The following is a 14,657-nucleotide window of genomic DNA, read 5'->3' as shown; positions in this document are numbered from 1 at the left end:
TTTATATAACTGTTTAGGCTAGAGACAAGACCTCTGGTAATATGGGTCATATAGAAAAGAGTAGAGGGCCTAGAGAGCTGCCCTGCGGTACACCACACTTTACATGTTTGACATGAGAGAAGCTTCCATTAAAGAAAACCCTTTGAGTTCTATTAGATAGACAGCTCTGAATCCACAATATGGCAGAGGTTGAAAAGCCATAATCTGTTGTTGAAAAAACATGTGTTATGAAGAATAATATCAAAGGCTGCAATGAGATCTAACATGACAGCTCCCACAATCGTATTATTATCAATTGCTTTCAACCAATCATCAGTCATCTGTGTCAGTGCAGTACATGTTGAGTGCCCTTCTCTAAAAGCATTCTGAAAGTCTGATGTTAATTTGTTTACAGAGAAATAGCATTGTCCTTGGATCAAACACCATTTGTTTCCAACAGTTTGCTAAGAGCTGGCAGCAAGCTGATAGGTCTGCTGTTAGAACCAGTAAAGGCCGTTTTACCACTCGTGGGTAGTGGAATGACTTTGGCTTCCCTCCAGGCCTGAGGACAAAGACTTTCCTCGAGGCTCAGACTAAATATATGACAGATAGGAGTGGCTATAGTCAGCCACCATCCTCAGTAGCTTTCCATCCAAGTTGTCAATGGCAGGAGGCTTGTCATTATTGATTGTTAACAATACATTTTCCCACCTCTCCCACAATAACTTTACAAAATTCTAACTTGCAATGCTTTTCTCTGTCATTATTCGTTTTTTTTATGCATGAATACGATTGCTCACTGTTCGTTGTTGGCATTTCCTGCCTAAGGTTTGCCCACTTTTCCAATGAAGTAATTGTGATGAATAAGCCATCTGATTGGATGAAAGATGGAGTTGAATTCTGCCCATCATTTCATTTAAAGTACTCCAAAGTTTTTTTCCCATCATTCTTTATACCATTGATCTTGGCTTCATAATAAACTCTTTATATCATTGATCTTGGCTTCATAATAAAGTTTCTTCTTCTTTTAGTTGCGTTTTAGTCACAATTTCTCAATTTGACAGTGAACTTGCCAAGTCAACTCCGACTGGCCTCTTGGTTCTAACAGGCGATGAAATGATACAATGTATCAACATGGGAGCAGAGCAAGCCAAGCCAGCGATGTAACAGATCTAACAGAAGACTCATCAGGGTCCCCACTCGCCATCACGGCTACATTATATTATAAAACCCAGAGGAATAGATGGGCATGAAGAGAGGACAGAGAGAAGCAGGTGAGTGATGGCTGGTAGGGGATGCTGAGAGAAGCAGGTGAGTGAGGGCTGGTAGGGGATGCTGAGAGAAGCAGGTGAGTGGGGGCTGGTAGAGGATGCTGAGAGAAGCAGGTGAGTGGGGGCTGGTAGAGGATGCTGAGAGAAGCAGGTGAGTGGGGGCTGGTAGAGGATGCTGAGAGAAGCAGGTGAGTGGGGGCTGGTAGAGGATGCTGAGAGAAGCAGGTGAGTGAGGGCTGGTAGAGGATGCTGAGAGAAGCAGGTGAGTGAGGGCTGGTAGGGGATGCTGAGAGAAGCAGGTGAGTGAGGGCTGGTAGGGGATGCTGAGAGAAGCAGGTGAGTGAGGGCTGGTAGGGGATGCTGAGAGAAGCATGTGAGTGATGACCGGTAGGGGATGCTGAGAGAAGCATGTGAGTGATGACCGGTAAGGGACTCTGAGAGAAGCAGGTGAGTGGGGGCTGGTAGTGGATGCTGATAGAAGCAGCTGAGTGAGGGCTGGTAGGGGGTGAGAATGGGCTGCGTTCAAAGTGTCATTAATCATCGGTCCATGCGTTGTTGTTCAGTGTTCACTGGGGTGGTAGTTAGCCTAGTGGTTAGAGCGTTGGACCAGTAACCAGCAGGTAGCCTAGTGGTTAGAGCGTTGGACCAGTAACCAGCAGGTAGCCTAGTGGTTAGAGCGTTGGGCCAGTAACCAGCAGGTAGCCTAGTGGTTAGAGCGTTGGACCAGTAACCAGCAGGTAGCCTAGTGGTTAGAGCGTTGGACCAGTAACCAGCAGGTAGCCTAGTGGTTACAGCGTTGGGCCAGTAACCAGCAGGTAGCCTAGTGGTTAGAGCGTTGGACCAGTAACCAGCAGGTAGCCTAGTGGTTAGAGCGTTGGACCAGTAACCAGCAGGTAGCCTAGTGGTTACAGCGTTGGGCCAGTAACCAGCAGGTAGCCTAGTGGTTAGAGCGTTGGGCAGGTAGCCTAGTGGTTAGAGTGTTGGGCCAGTAACCAGCAGGTAGCCTAGTGGTTACAGCGTTGGGCCAGTAACCAGCAGGTAGCCTAGTGGTTAGAGCGTTGGACCAATAACCAGCAGGTAGCCTAGTGGTTAGAGCGTTGGACTAGTAACCAGCAGGTAGCCTAGTGGTTACAGCGTTGGGCCAGTAACCAGCAGGTAGCCTAGTGGTTAGAGCGTTGGGCCAGTAACCAGCAGGTAGCCTAGTGGTTAGAGCGTTGGACTAGTAACCAGCAGGTAGCCTAGTGGTTAGAGCGTTGGACTAGTAACCAGCAGGTAGCCTAGTGGTTAGAGCGTTGGACTAGTAACCAGCAGGTAGCCTAGTGGATAGAGCGTTGGACCAGTAACCAGCAGGTAGCCTAGTGGTTAGAGCGTTGGACCAGTAACCAGCAGGTAGCCTAGTGGTTAGAGCGTTGGACCAGTAACCAGCAGGTAGCCTAGTGGTTACAGCGTTGGGCCAGTAACCAGCAGGTAGCCTAGTGGTTAGAGCGTTGGACCAGTAACCAGCAGGTAGCCTAGTGGTTACAGCGTTGGGCCAGTAACCAGCAGGTAGCCTAGTGGTTAGAGCGTTGGGCCAGTAACCAGCAGGTAGCCTAGTGGTTACAGCGTTGGGCCAGTAACCAGCAGGTAGCCTAGTGGTTACAGCGTTGGGCCAGTAACCAGCAGGTAGCCTAGTGGTTACAGCGTTGGGCCAGTAACCAGCAGGTAGCCTAGTGGTTAGAGCGTTGGACTAGTAACCAGCAGGTAGCCTAGTGGTTAGAGCGTTGGACTAGTAACCAGCAGGTAGCCTAGTGGTTAGAGCGTTGGACCAATAACCAGCAGGTAGTCTAGTGGTTAGAGCGTTGGACTAGAAACCAGCAGGTAGCCTAGGGGTTAGAGCGTTGGACTAGTAACTGAAAGGTTGCTCGATCAAATCCCCGAGCTGACAAGGTAAACATTTGTCGCTCTGCCCCTGAACAAGGCAGTTAACCCACTGTTCCCTGGTAGGCCATCATTATGAATAAGAACTTGTTTTTAAATGACTTGCCTAGTTAAATAAAGGTTAAATAAAATAAAACATAAAAACTTGTGGACTAGAGAAAGAGCCCTGACAATTACTACCATTCCTCTGGTGAAATGACTGCCACACATTACTACCATTCCTCTGGTGAAATGACTGCCACACATTACTACCATTCCTCTGGTGAAATGACTGTCACATTACTACCATTCCTCTGGTGAAATGACTGCCACACATTACTACCATTCCTCTGGTGAAATGACTGTCACATTACTGTCATTCCTCTGGTGGTGAAATGACTGTCACATTCCTACCATTCATTCCTCTGGTGGTGAAATGACTGTCACATTACTACCATGCCTCCGGTGAAACGACTGCCACACATTACTACCATTCCTCTGGTGAAACGACTGTCACATTACTGTCATTCCTCTGGTGGTGAAATGACTGTCACATTCCTACCATTCCTTCCTCTGGTGGTGAAATGACTCACATTCCTACCATTCATTCCTCTGGTGGTGAAATGACTGCCACATTACTACCATTCCTCTGGTGGTGAAATGACTGTCACATTACTACCATTCCTCTGGTGGTGAAATGACTGCCACATTACTACCATTCCTCTGGTGGTGAAATGACTGCCACATTACTACCATTCGATCCTCTGGTGAAATGACTGTCACATTCCTGCCATTCGATCCTCTGGTGAAATGACTGTCACATTCCTACCATTCGATCCTCTGGTGAAATGACTGTCACATTACTACCATTCCTTCCTCTGGTGGTGAAATGACTCACATTCCTACCCTTCCTTCCTCTGGTGGTGAAATGACTGTCACATTACTACCATTCCTCTGGTGGTGAAATGACTGTCACATTCCTACCATTCCTCTGGTGGTGAAATGACTGCCACATTACTACCATTCGATCCTCTGGTGAAATGACTGCCACATTACTACCATTCCTCTGGTGGTGAAATGACTGCCACATTACTACCATTCGATCCTCTGGTGAAATGACTGCCACATTACTACCATTCCTCTGGTGGTGAAATGACTGCCACATTACTACCATTCCTCTGGTGGTGAAATGACTGCCACATTACTACCATTCCTCTGGTGAAATGACTGCCACATTACTACCATTCCTTCCTCTGGTGGTGAAATGACTGTCACATTACTACCATTCCTCTGGTGGTGAAATGACTGTCACATTACTACCATTCCTCTGGTGGTGAAATGACTGTCACATTCCTACCATTCCTCTGGTGGTGAAATGACTGTCACATTACTACCCTTCCTCTGGTGGTGAAATGACTGTCACATTACTACCATTCCTCTGGTGGTGAAATGACTGCCACATTACTACCATTCCTCTGGTGGTGAAATGACTGTCACATTACTACCATTCCTCTGGTGGTGAAATGACTGCCACATTACTACCATTCCTCTGGTGGTGAAATGACTGCCACATTACTACCCTTCCTCTGGTGGTGAAATGACTGCCACATTACTACCCTTCCTCTGGTGGTGAAATGACTGCCACATTACTACCATTCCTCTGGTGGTGAAATGACTGCCACATTACTACCATTCCTCTGGTGGTGAAATGACTGCCACATTACTACCCTTCCTCTGGTGGTGAAATGACTGCCACATTACTACCATTCCTTCCTCTGGTGAAATGACTGTCACATTACTACCATTCCTTCCTCTGGTGGTGAAATGACTGCCACATTACTACCATTCCTTCCTCTGGTGAAATGACTGTCACATTACTACCATTCCTTCCTCTGGTGGTGAAATGACTGCCACATTACTACCATTCCTTCCTCTGGTGAAATGACTGTCACATTACTACCATTCCTTCCTCTGGTGGTGAAATGACTGTCACATTACTACCATTCCTTCCTCTGGTGAAATGACTGTCACATTACTACCATTCCTTCCTCTGGTGGTGAAATGACTGCCACATTACTACCCTTCCTCTGGTGGTGAAATGACTGCCACATTACTACCATTCCTCTGGTGAAATGACTGTCACATTACTACCATTCCTCTGGTGAAATGACTGACACATTACTACCATTCCTCTGGTGAAATGACTGTCACATTACTACCCTTCCTCTGGTGGTGAAATGACTGCCACATTACTACCATTCCTCTGGTGAAATGACTGTCACATTACTACCATTCCTCTGGTGAAATGACTGCCACATTACTACCATTCCTCTGGTGAAATGACTGCCACATTACTACCATTCCTCTGGTGAAATGACTGTCACATTACTACCATTCCTCTGGTGAAATGACTGTCACATTACTACCATTCCTTCCTCTGGTGGTGAAATGACTGCCACATTACTACCATTCCTTCCTCTGGTGGTGAAATGACTGCCACATTACTACCATTCCTTCCTCTGGTGAAATGACTGCCACATTACTACCATTCCTCTGGTGAAATGACTGCCACATTAGTATCATTCCTCTGGTGAAATGACTGCCACATTAGTATCATTCCTCTGGTGAAATGACTGCCACATTAGTATCATTCCTCTGGTGAAATGACTGCCACATTAGTATCATTCCTCTGGTGAAATGACTGCCACATTACTACCATTCCTCTGGTGAAATGACTGTCACATTACTACCATTCCTCTGGTGAAATGACTGTCACATTACTACCATTCCTCTGGTGAAATGACTGTCACATTACTACCATTCCTCTGGTGAAATGACTGCCACATTACTACCATTCCTCTGGTGAAATGACTGTCACATTACTACCATTACTCTGGTGAAATGACTGCCACATTACTACCATTCCTCTGGTGAAATGACTGCCACATTACTACCATTCCTCTGGTGAAATGACTGTCACATTACTGCCATTCCTCTGGTGAAATGACTGTCACATTACTACCCTTCCTCTGGTGGTGAAATGACTGCCACATTACTACCATTCCTCTGGTGAAATGACTGTCACATTACTACCATTCCTCTGGTGAAATGACTGCCACATTAGTATCATTCCTCTGGTGAAATGACTGCCACATTAGTATGTTCAGTTTGATAAACTTACGCAGGATGACCATGAAGCTCTCCTTGTCCAGAAGGACCCACAGTCCGAACCCCATGATGAGAGCGCCAAACAGCTGCAGAGAGAGGGAGAGAGAGAGACAGAGAGAGACAGAGACAGAGAAAGAGAGAGAGACAAAGAGAGAGAGAGAGAGAGAGAGAGAGAGAGAGAGAGAGAGAGAGAGAGAGAGAGAGAGAGAGAGAGAGAGAGAGAGAGAGAGAGAGAGAGAGAGAGAGAGAGAGAGAGACAGAGCGAGAATACAAAAATGGTAAATAAGACATGCTCAACTCTTTACTAAGTTCTGTAAATGAGTCTTTGGGTGCTGTTGACCAGAAGTAACGTTCCATAGACAACCATCTACATCAGTCCTGTTACATTCTAGTTTCTCTACATCAGTCCTGTTAGTAGTGACGTTACATTCTAGTTTCTCTACATCAGCCCTGTTAGTAGTGACGTTACATTCTAGTTACTCTACATCAGTCCTGTTAGTAGTGACGTTACATTCTAGTTTCTCTACATCAGTCCTGTTAGTAGTGACGTTACATTCTAGTTTCTCTACATCAGTCCTGTTAGTAGTGACGTTACATTCTAGTTTCTCTACATCAGTCCTGTTAGTAGTGACGTTACATTCTAGTTTCTCTACATCAGTCCTGTTAGTAGTGACGTTACATTCTAGTTTCTCTACATCAGTCTTGTTAGTAGTGACGTTACATTCTAGTTTCTCTACATCAGTCCTGTTAGTAGTGACGTTACATTCTAGTTTCTCTACATCAGTCCTGTTAGTAGTGACGTTACATTCTAGTTTCTCTACATCAGTCCTGTTAGTAGTGACGTTACATTCTAGTTTCTCTACATCAGTCCTGTTATTAGTGACGTTAAATTCTAGTTTCTCTACATCAGTCCTGTTAGTAGTGACGTTAAATTCTAGTTTCTCTACATCAGTCCTGTTAGTAGTGACGTTACATTCTAGTTTCTCTACATCAGTCCTGTTAGTAGTGACGTTACATTCTAGTTTCTCTACATCAGTCCTGTTACATTCTAGTTTCTCTACATCAGTCCTGTTAGTAGTGACGTTACCTTCTAGTTTCTCTACATCAGTCCTGTTAGTAGTGACGTTACATTCTAGTTTCTCTACATCAGTCTTGTTAGTAGTGACGTTACATTCTAGTTTCTCTACATCAGTCCTGTTAGTAGTGACGTTACATTCTAGTTTCTCTACATCAGTCCTGTTAGTAGTGACGTTACATTCTAGTTTCTCTACATCAGTCCTGTTACATTCTAGTTTCTCTACATCAGTCCTGTTAGTAGTGACGTTACCTTCTAGTTACTCTACATCAGTCCTGTTAGTAGTGACGTTACATTCTAGTTTCTCTACATCAGTCCTGTTAGTAGTGACGTTACATTCTAGTTTCTCTACATCAGCCCTGTTAGTAGTGACGTTACATTCTAGTTTCTCTACATCAGTCCTGTTAGTAGTGACGTTACATTCTAGTTTCTCTACATCAGTCCTGTTAGTAGTGACGTTACATTCTAGTTTCTCTACATCAGTCCTGTTAGTAGTGACGTTACATTCTAGTTTCTCTACATCAGCCCTGTTACATTCTAGTTTCTCTACATCAGTCCTGTTAGTAGTGACGTTACATTCTAGTTTCTCTACATCAGTCCTGTTAGTAGTGACGTTACATTCTAGTTTCTCTACATCAGTCCTGTTAGTAGTGACGTTACATTCTAGTTTCTCTACATCAGTCCTGTTAGTAGTGACGTTACATTCTAGTTTCTCTACATCAGTCCTGTTAGTAGTGACGTTACATTCTAGTTTCTCTACATCAGTCCTGTTAGTAGTGACGTTACATTCTAGTTTCTCTACATCAGTCCTGTTAGTAGTGACGTTACATTCTAGTTTCTCTACATCAGTCCTGTTAGTAGTGACGTTACATTCTAGTTTCTCTACATCAGTCCTGTTAGTAGTGACGTTACATTCTAGTTTCTCTACATCAGTCCTGTTAGTAGTGACGTTACATTCTAGTTTCTCTACATCAGTCCTGTTAGTAGTGACGTTACATTCTAGTTTCTCTACATCAGTCCTGTTAGTAGTGACGTTACATTCTAGTTTCTCTACATCAGTCCTGTTAGTAGTGACGTTACATTCTAGTTTCTCTACATCAGTCCTGTTAGTAGTGACGTTACATTCTAGTTACTCAACATCAGTCCTGTTAGTAGTGACGTTACATTCTAGTTTCTCTACATCAGCCCTGTTAGTAGTGACGTTACATTCTAGTTTCTCTACATCAGTCCTGTTAGTAGTGACGTTAAATTCTAGTTTCTCTACATCAGTCCTGTTACATTCTAGTTTCTCTACATCAGTCCTGTTAGTAGTGACGTTACATTCTAGTTTCTCTACATCAGTCCTGTTAGTAGTGACGTTACATTCTAGTTTCTCTACATCAGTCCTGTTACCTTCTAGTTTCTCTACATCAGTCCTGTTACATTCTAGTATCTCTACATCAGTCCTGTTAGTAGTGACGTTACCTTCTAGTTTCTCTACATCAGTCCTGTTAGTAGTGACATCACACCATACATTCTAGTTTCTCTACATCAGTCCTGTTATATTCTAGTTTCTCTACAGCAGTCCTGTTACATTCTAGTTTCTCTACATCAGTCCTGTTAGTAGTGACGTTACATTCTAGTTTCTCTACATCAGTCCTGTTAGTAGTGACGTTACATTCTAGTTTCTCTACATCAGTCCTGTTACATTCTAGTTTCTCTACATCAGTCCTGTTAGTAGTGACGTTACATTCTAGTTTCTCTACATCAGTCCTGTTACATTCTAGTTTCTCTACATCAGTCCTGTTAGTAGTGACGTTACATTCTAGTTTCTCTACATCAGTCCTGTTACATTCTAGTTTCTCTACATCAGTCCTGTTAGTAGTGACGTTACATTCTAGTTTCTCTACAGCAGTCCTGTTAGTAGTGACGTTACATTCTAGTTTCTCTACATCAGTCCTGTTATATTCTAGTTTCTCTACAGCAGTCCTGTTACATTCTAGTTTCTCTACATCAGTCCTGTTAGTAGTGACGTTACATTCTAGTTTCTCTACATCAGTCCTGTTAGTAGTGACGTTACATTCTAGTTTCTCTACATCAGTCCTGTTAGTAGTGACGTTACATTCTAGTTTCTCTACATCAGTCCTGTTACATTCTAGTTTCTCTACATCAGTCCTGTTAGTAGTGACGTTACATTCTAGTTTCTCTACATCAGTCCTGTTAGTAGTGACGTTACATTCTAGTTTCTCTACATCAGTCCTGTTACATTCTAGTTTCTCTACATCAGTCCTGTTAGTAGTGACGTTACATTCTAGTTTCTCTACATCAGTCCTGTTACATTCTAGTTTCTCTACATCAGTCCTGTTAGTAGTGACGTTACATTCTAGTTTCTCTACATCAGTCCTGTTAGTAGTGACGTTACATTCTAGTTTCTCTACATCAGTCCTGTTAGTAGTGACGTTACATTCTAGTTTCTCTACATCAGTCCTGTTAGTAGTGACGTTACATTCTAGTTTCTCTACATCAGTCCTGTTAGTAGTGACGTTACATTCTAGTTTCTCTACATCAGTCCTGTTACATTCTAGTTTCTCTACATCAGTCCTGTTAGTAGTGACGTTACATTCTAGTTTCTCTACATCAGTCCTGTTAGTAGTGACGTTACATTCTAGTTTCTCTACATCAGTCCTGTTAGTAGTGACGTTACATTCTAGTTTCTCTACATCAGTCCTGTTAGTAGTGACGTTACATTCTAGTTTCTCTACATCAGTCCTGTTAGTAGTGACGTTACATTCTAGTTTCTCTACATCAGTCCTGTTAGTAGTGACGTTACATTCTAGTTTCTCTACATCAGTCCTGTTAGTAGTGACGTTACATTCTAGTTTCTCTACATCAGTCCTGTTACATTCTAGTTTCTCTACATCAGTCCTGTTAGTAGTGACGTTACATTCTAGTTTCTCTACATCAGTCCTGTTAGTAGTGACGTTACATTCTAGTTTCTCTACATCAGTCCTGTTAGTAGTGACGTTACATTCTAGTTTCTCTACATCAGTCCTGTTAGTAGTGACGTTACATTCTAGTTTCTCTACATCAGTCCTGTTAGTAGTGACGTTACATTCTAGTTTCTCTACATCAGTCCTGTTAGTAGTGACGTTACATTCTAGTTTCTCTACATCAGTCCTGTTAGTAGTGACGTTACATTCTAGTTTCTCTACATCAGTCCTGTTAGTAGTGACGTTACATTCTAGTTTCTCTACATCAGTCCTGTTACATTCTAGTTTCTCTACATCAGTCCTGTTAGTAGTGACGTTACATTCTAGTTTCTCTACATCAGTCCTGTTAGTAGTGACGTTACATTCTAGTTTCTCTACATCAGTCCTGTTAGTAGTGACGTTACATTCTAGTTTCTCTACATCAGTCCTGTTAGTAGTGACGTTACATTCTAGTTTCTCTACATCAGTCCTGTTAGTAGTGACGTTACATTCTAGTTTCTCTACATCAGTCCTGTTACATTCTAGTTTCTCTACATCAGTCCTGTTAGTAGTGACGTTACATTCTAGTTTCTCTACATCAGTCCTGTTAGTAGTGACGTTACATTCTAGTTTCTCTACATCAGTCCTGTTAGTAGTGACGTTACATTCTAGTTTCTCTACATCAGTCCTGTTAGTAGTGACGTTACATTCTAGTTTCTCTACATCAGTCCTGTTAGTAGTGACGTTACATTCTAGTTTCTCTACATCAGTCCTGTTACATTCTAGTTTCTCTACATCAGTCCTGTTAGTAGTGACGTTACATTCTAGTTTCTCTACATCAGTCCTGTTAGTAGTGACGTTACATTCTAGTTTCTCTACATCAGTCCTGTTAGTAGTGACGTTACATTCTAGTTTCTCTACATCAGTCCTGTTAGTAGTGACGTTACATTCTAGTTTCTCTACATCAGTCCTGTTAGTAGTGACGTTACATTCTAGTTTCTCTACATCAGTCCTGTTAGTAGTGACGTTACATTCTAGTTTCTCTACATCAGTCCTGTTAGTAGTGACGTTACATTCTAGTTTCTCTACATCAGTCCTGTTAGTAGTGACGTTACATTCTAGTTTCTCTACATCAGTCCTGTTACATTCTAGTTTCTCTACATCAGTCCTGTTAGTAGTGACGTTACATTCTAGTTTCTCTACATCAGTCCTGTTAGTAGTGACGTTACATTCTAGTTTCTCTACATCAGTCCTGTTAGTAGTGACGTTACATTCTAGTTTCTCTACATCAGTCCTGTTAGTAGTGACGTTACATTCTAGTTTCTCTACATCAGTCCTGTTAGTAGTGACGTTACATTCTAGTTTCTCTACATCAGTCCTGTTAGTAGTGACGTTACATTCTAGTTTCTCTACATCAGTCCTGTTAGTAGTGACGTTACATTCTAGTTTCTCTACATCAGTCCTGTTAGTAGTGACGTTACATTCTAGTTTCTCTACATCAGTCCTGTTACATTCTAGTTTCTCTACATCAGTCCTGTTAGTAGTGACGTTACATTCTAGTTTCTCTACATCAGTCCTGTTAGTAGTGACGTTACATTCTAGTTTCTCTACATCAGTCCTGTTAGTAGTGACGTTACATTCTAGTTTCTCTACATCAGTCCTGTTAGTAGTGACGTTACATTCTAGTTTCTCTACATCAGTCCTGTTAGTAGTGACGTTACATTCTAGTTTCTCTACATCAGTCCTGTTAGTAGTGACGTTACATTCTAGTTTCTCTACATCAGTCCTGTTAGTAGTGACGTTACATTCTAGTTTCTCTACATCAGTCCTGTTACATTCTAGTTTCTCTACATCAGTCCTGTTAGTAGTGACGTTACATTCTAGTTTCTCTACATCAGTCCTGTTAGTAGTGACGTTACATTCTAGTTTCTCTACATCAGTCCTGTTAGTAGTGACGTTACATTCTAGTTTCTCTACATCAGTCCTGTTAGTAGTGACGTTACATTCTAGTTTCTCTACATCAGTCCTGTTAGTAGTGACGTTACATTCTAGTTTCTCTACATCAGTCCTGTTAGTAGTGACGTTACATTCTAGTTTCTCTACATCAGTCCTGTTAGTAGTGACGTTACATTCTAGTTTCTCTACATCAGTCCTGTTAGTAGTGACGTTACATTCTAGTTTCTCTACATCAGTCCTGTTAGTAGTGACGTTACATTCTAGTTTCTCTACATCAGTCCTGTTAGTAGTGACGTTACATTCTAGTTTCTCTACATCAGTCCTGTTAGTAGTGACGTTACATTCTAGTTTCTCTACATCAGTCCTGTTAGTAGTGACGTTACATTCTAGTTTCTCTACATCAGTCCTGTTAGTAGTGACGTTACATTCTAGTTTCTCTACATCAGTCCTGTTAGTAGTGACGTTACATTCTAGTTTCTCTACATCAGTCCTGTTAGTAGTGACGTTACATTCTAGTTTCTCTACATCAGTCCTGTTAGTAGTGACGTTACATTCTAGTTTCTCTACATCAGTCCTGTTAGTAGTGACGTTACATTCTAGTTTCTCTACATCAGTCCTGTTAGTAGTGACGTTACATTCTAGTTTCTCTACATCAGTCCTGTTAGTAGTGACGTTACATTCTAGTTTCTCTACATCAGTCCTGTTAGTAGTGACGTTACATTCTAGTTTCTCTACATCAGTCCTGTTAGTAGTGACGTTACATTCTAGTTTCTCTACATCAGTCCTGTTAGTAGTGACGTTACATTCTAGTTTCTCTACATCAGTCCTGTTAGTAGTGACGTTACATTCTAGTTTCTCTACATCAGTCCTGTTAGTAGTGACGTTACATTCTAGTTTCTCTACATCAGTCCTGTTAGTAGTGCGTACATTCTAGTTTCTCTACATCAGTCCTGTTAGTAGTGACGTTACATTCTAGTTTCTCTACATCAGTCCTGTTAGTAGTGACGTTACATTCTAGTTTCTCTACATCAGTCCTGTTAGTAGTGACGTTACATTCTAGTTTCTCTACATCAGTCCTGTTAGTAGTGACGTTACATTCTAGTTTCTCTACATCAGTCCTGTTAGTAGTGACGTTACATTCTAGTTTCTCTACATCAGTCCTGTTAGTAGTGACGTTACATTCTAGTTTCTCTACATCAGTCCTGTTAGTAGTGACGTTACATTCTAGTTTCTCTACATCAGTCCTGTTAGTAGTGACGTTACATTCTAGTTTCTCTACATCAGTCCTGTTAGTAGTGACGTTACATTCTAGTTTCTCTACATCAGTCCTGTTAGTAGTGACGTTACATTCTAGTTTCTCTACATCAGTCCTGTTAGTAGTGACGTTACATTCTAGTTTCTCTACATCAGTCCTGTTACATTCTAGTTTCTCTACATCAGTCCTGTTAGTAGTGACGTTACATTCTAGTTTCTCTACATCAGTCCTGTTAGTAGTGACGTTACATTCTAGTTTCTCTACATCAGTCCTGTTAGTAGTGACGTTACATTCTAGTTTCTCTACATCAGCCCTGTTACATTCTAGTTTCTCTACATCAGTCCTGTTAGTAGTGACGTTACATTCTAGTTTCTCTACATCAGTCCTGTTAGTAGTGACGTTACATTCTAGTTTCTCTACATCAGTCCTGTTAGTAGTGACGTTACATTCTAGTTTCTCTACATCAGTCCTGTTAGTAGTGACGTTACATTCTAGTTTCTCTACATCAGTCCTGTTAGTAGTGACGTTACATTCTAGTTTCTCTACATCAGTCCTGTTAGTAGTGACGTTACATTCTAGTTTCTCTACATCAGTCCTGTTAGTAGTGACGTTACATTCTAGTTTCTCTACATCAGTCCTGTTACATTCTAGTTTCTCTACATCAGTCCTGTTAGTAGTGACGTTACATTCTAGTTTCTCTACATCAGTCCTGTTAGTAGTGACGTTACATTCTAGTTTCTCTACATCAGTCCTGTTAGTAGTGACGTTACATTCTAGTTTCTCTACATCAGTCCTGTTAGTAGTGACGTTACATTCTAGTTTCTCTACATCAGTCCTGTTAGTAGTGACGTTACATTCTAGTTTCTCTACATCAGTCCTGTTAGTAGTGACGTTACATTCTAGTTTCTCTACATCAGTCCTGTTACATTCTAGTTTCTCTACATCAGTCCTGTTAGTAGTGACGTTACATTCTAGTTTCTCTACATCAGTCCTGTTAGTAGTGACGTTACATTCTAGTTTCTCTACATCAGTCCTGTTAGTAGTGACGTTACATTCTAGTTTCTCTACATCAGTCCTGTTAGTAGTGACGTTACATTCTAGTTTCTCTA

At 41.8% G+C, this 14,657-nt stretch overlaps 1 protein-coding gene across 1 annotated transcript in view; it reads right to left on the bottom strand.

Annotated features, from left to right (window-relative positions):
- Positions 1-14,657, bottom strand: part of LOC129847479 (CD82 antigen-like) — a 58,370-nt gene that overhangs the window by 31,615 nt on the left and 12,098 nt on the right. The window contains exon 2 of the mRNA XM_055915286.1: positions 6,328-6,400. Within this exon, the coding sequence (XP_055771261.1) occupies positions 6,328-6,400 (73 nt within the window). The remainder of the gene's footprint in view (positions 1-6,327; positions 6,401-14,657) is intronic.

This window comes from Salvelinus fontinalis, unplaced genomic scaffold, assembly GCF_029448725.1.
Source record: "Salvelinus fontinalis isolate EN_2023a unplaced genomic scaffold, ASM2944872v1 scaffold_0866, whole genome shotgun sequence".
Lineage (NCBI taxonomy): Eukaryota > Metazoa > Chordata > Actinopteri > Salmoniformes > Salmonidae > Salvelinus > Salvelinus fontinalis.
The sequence above is the reverse complement of the archived record's forward strand: the minus strand, read 5'-3'. Positions and strand labels throughout refer to the sequence as shown.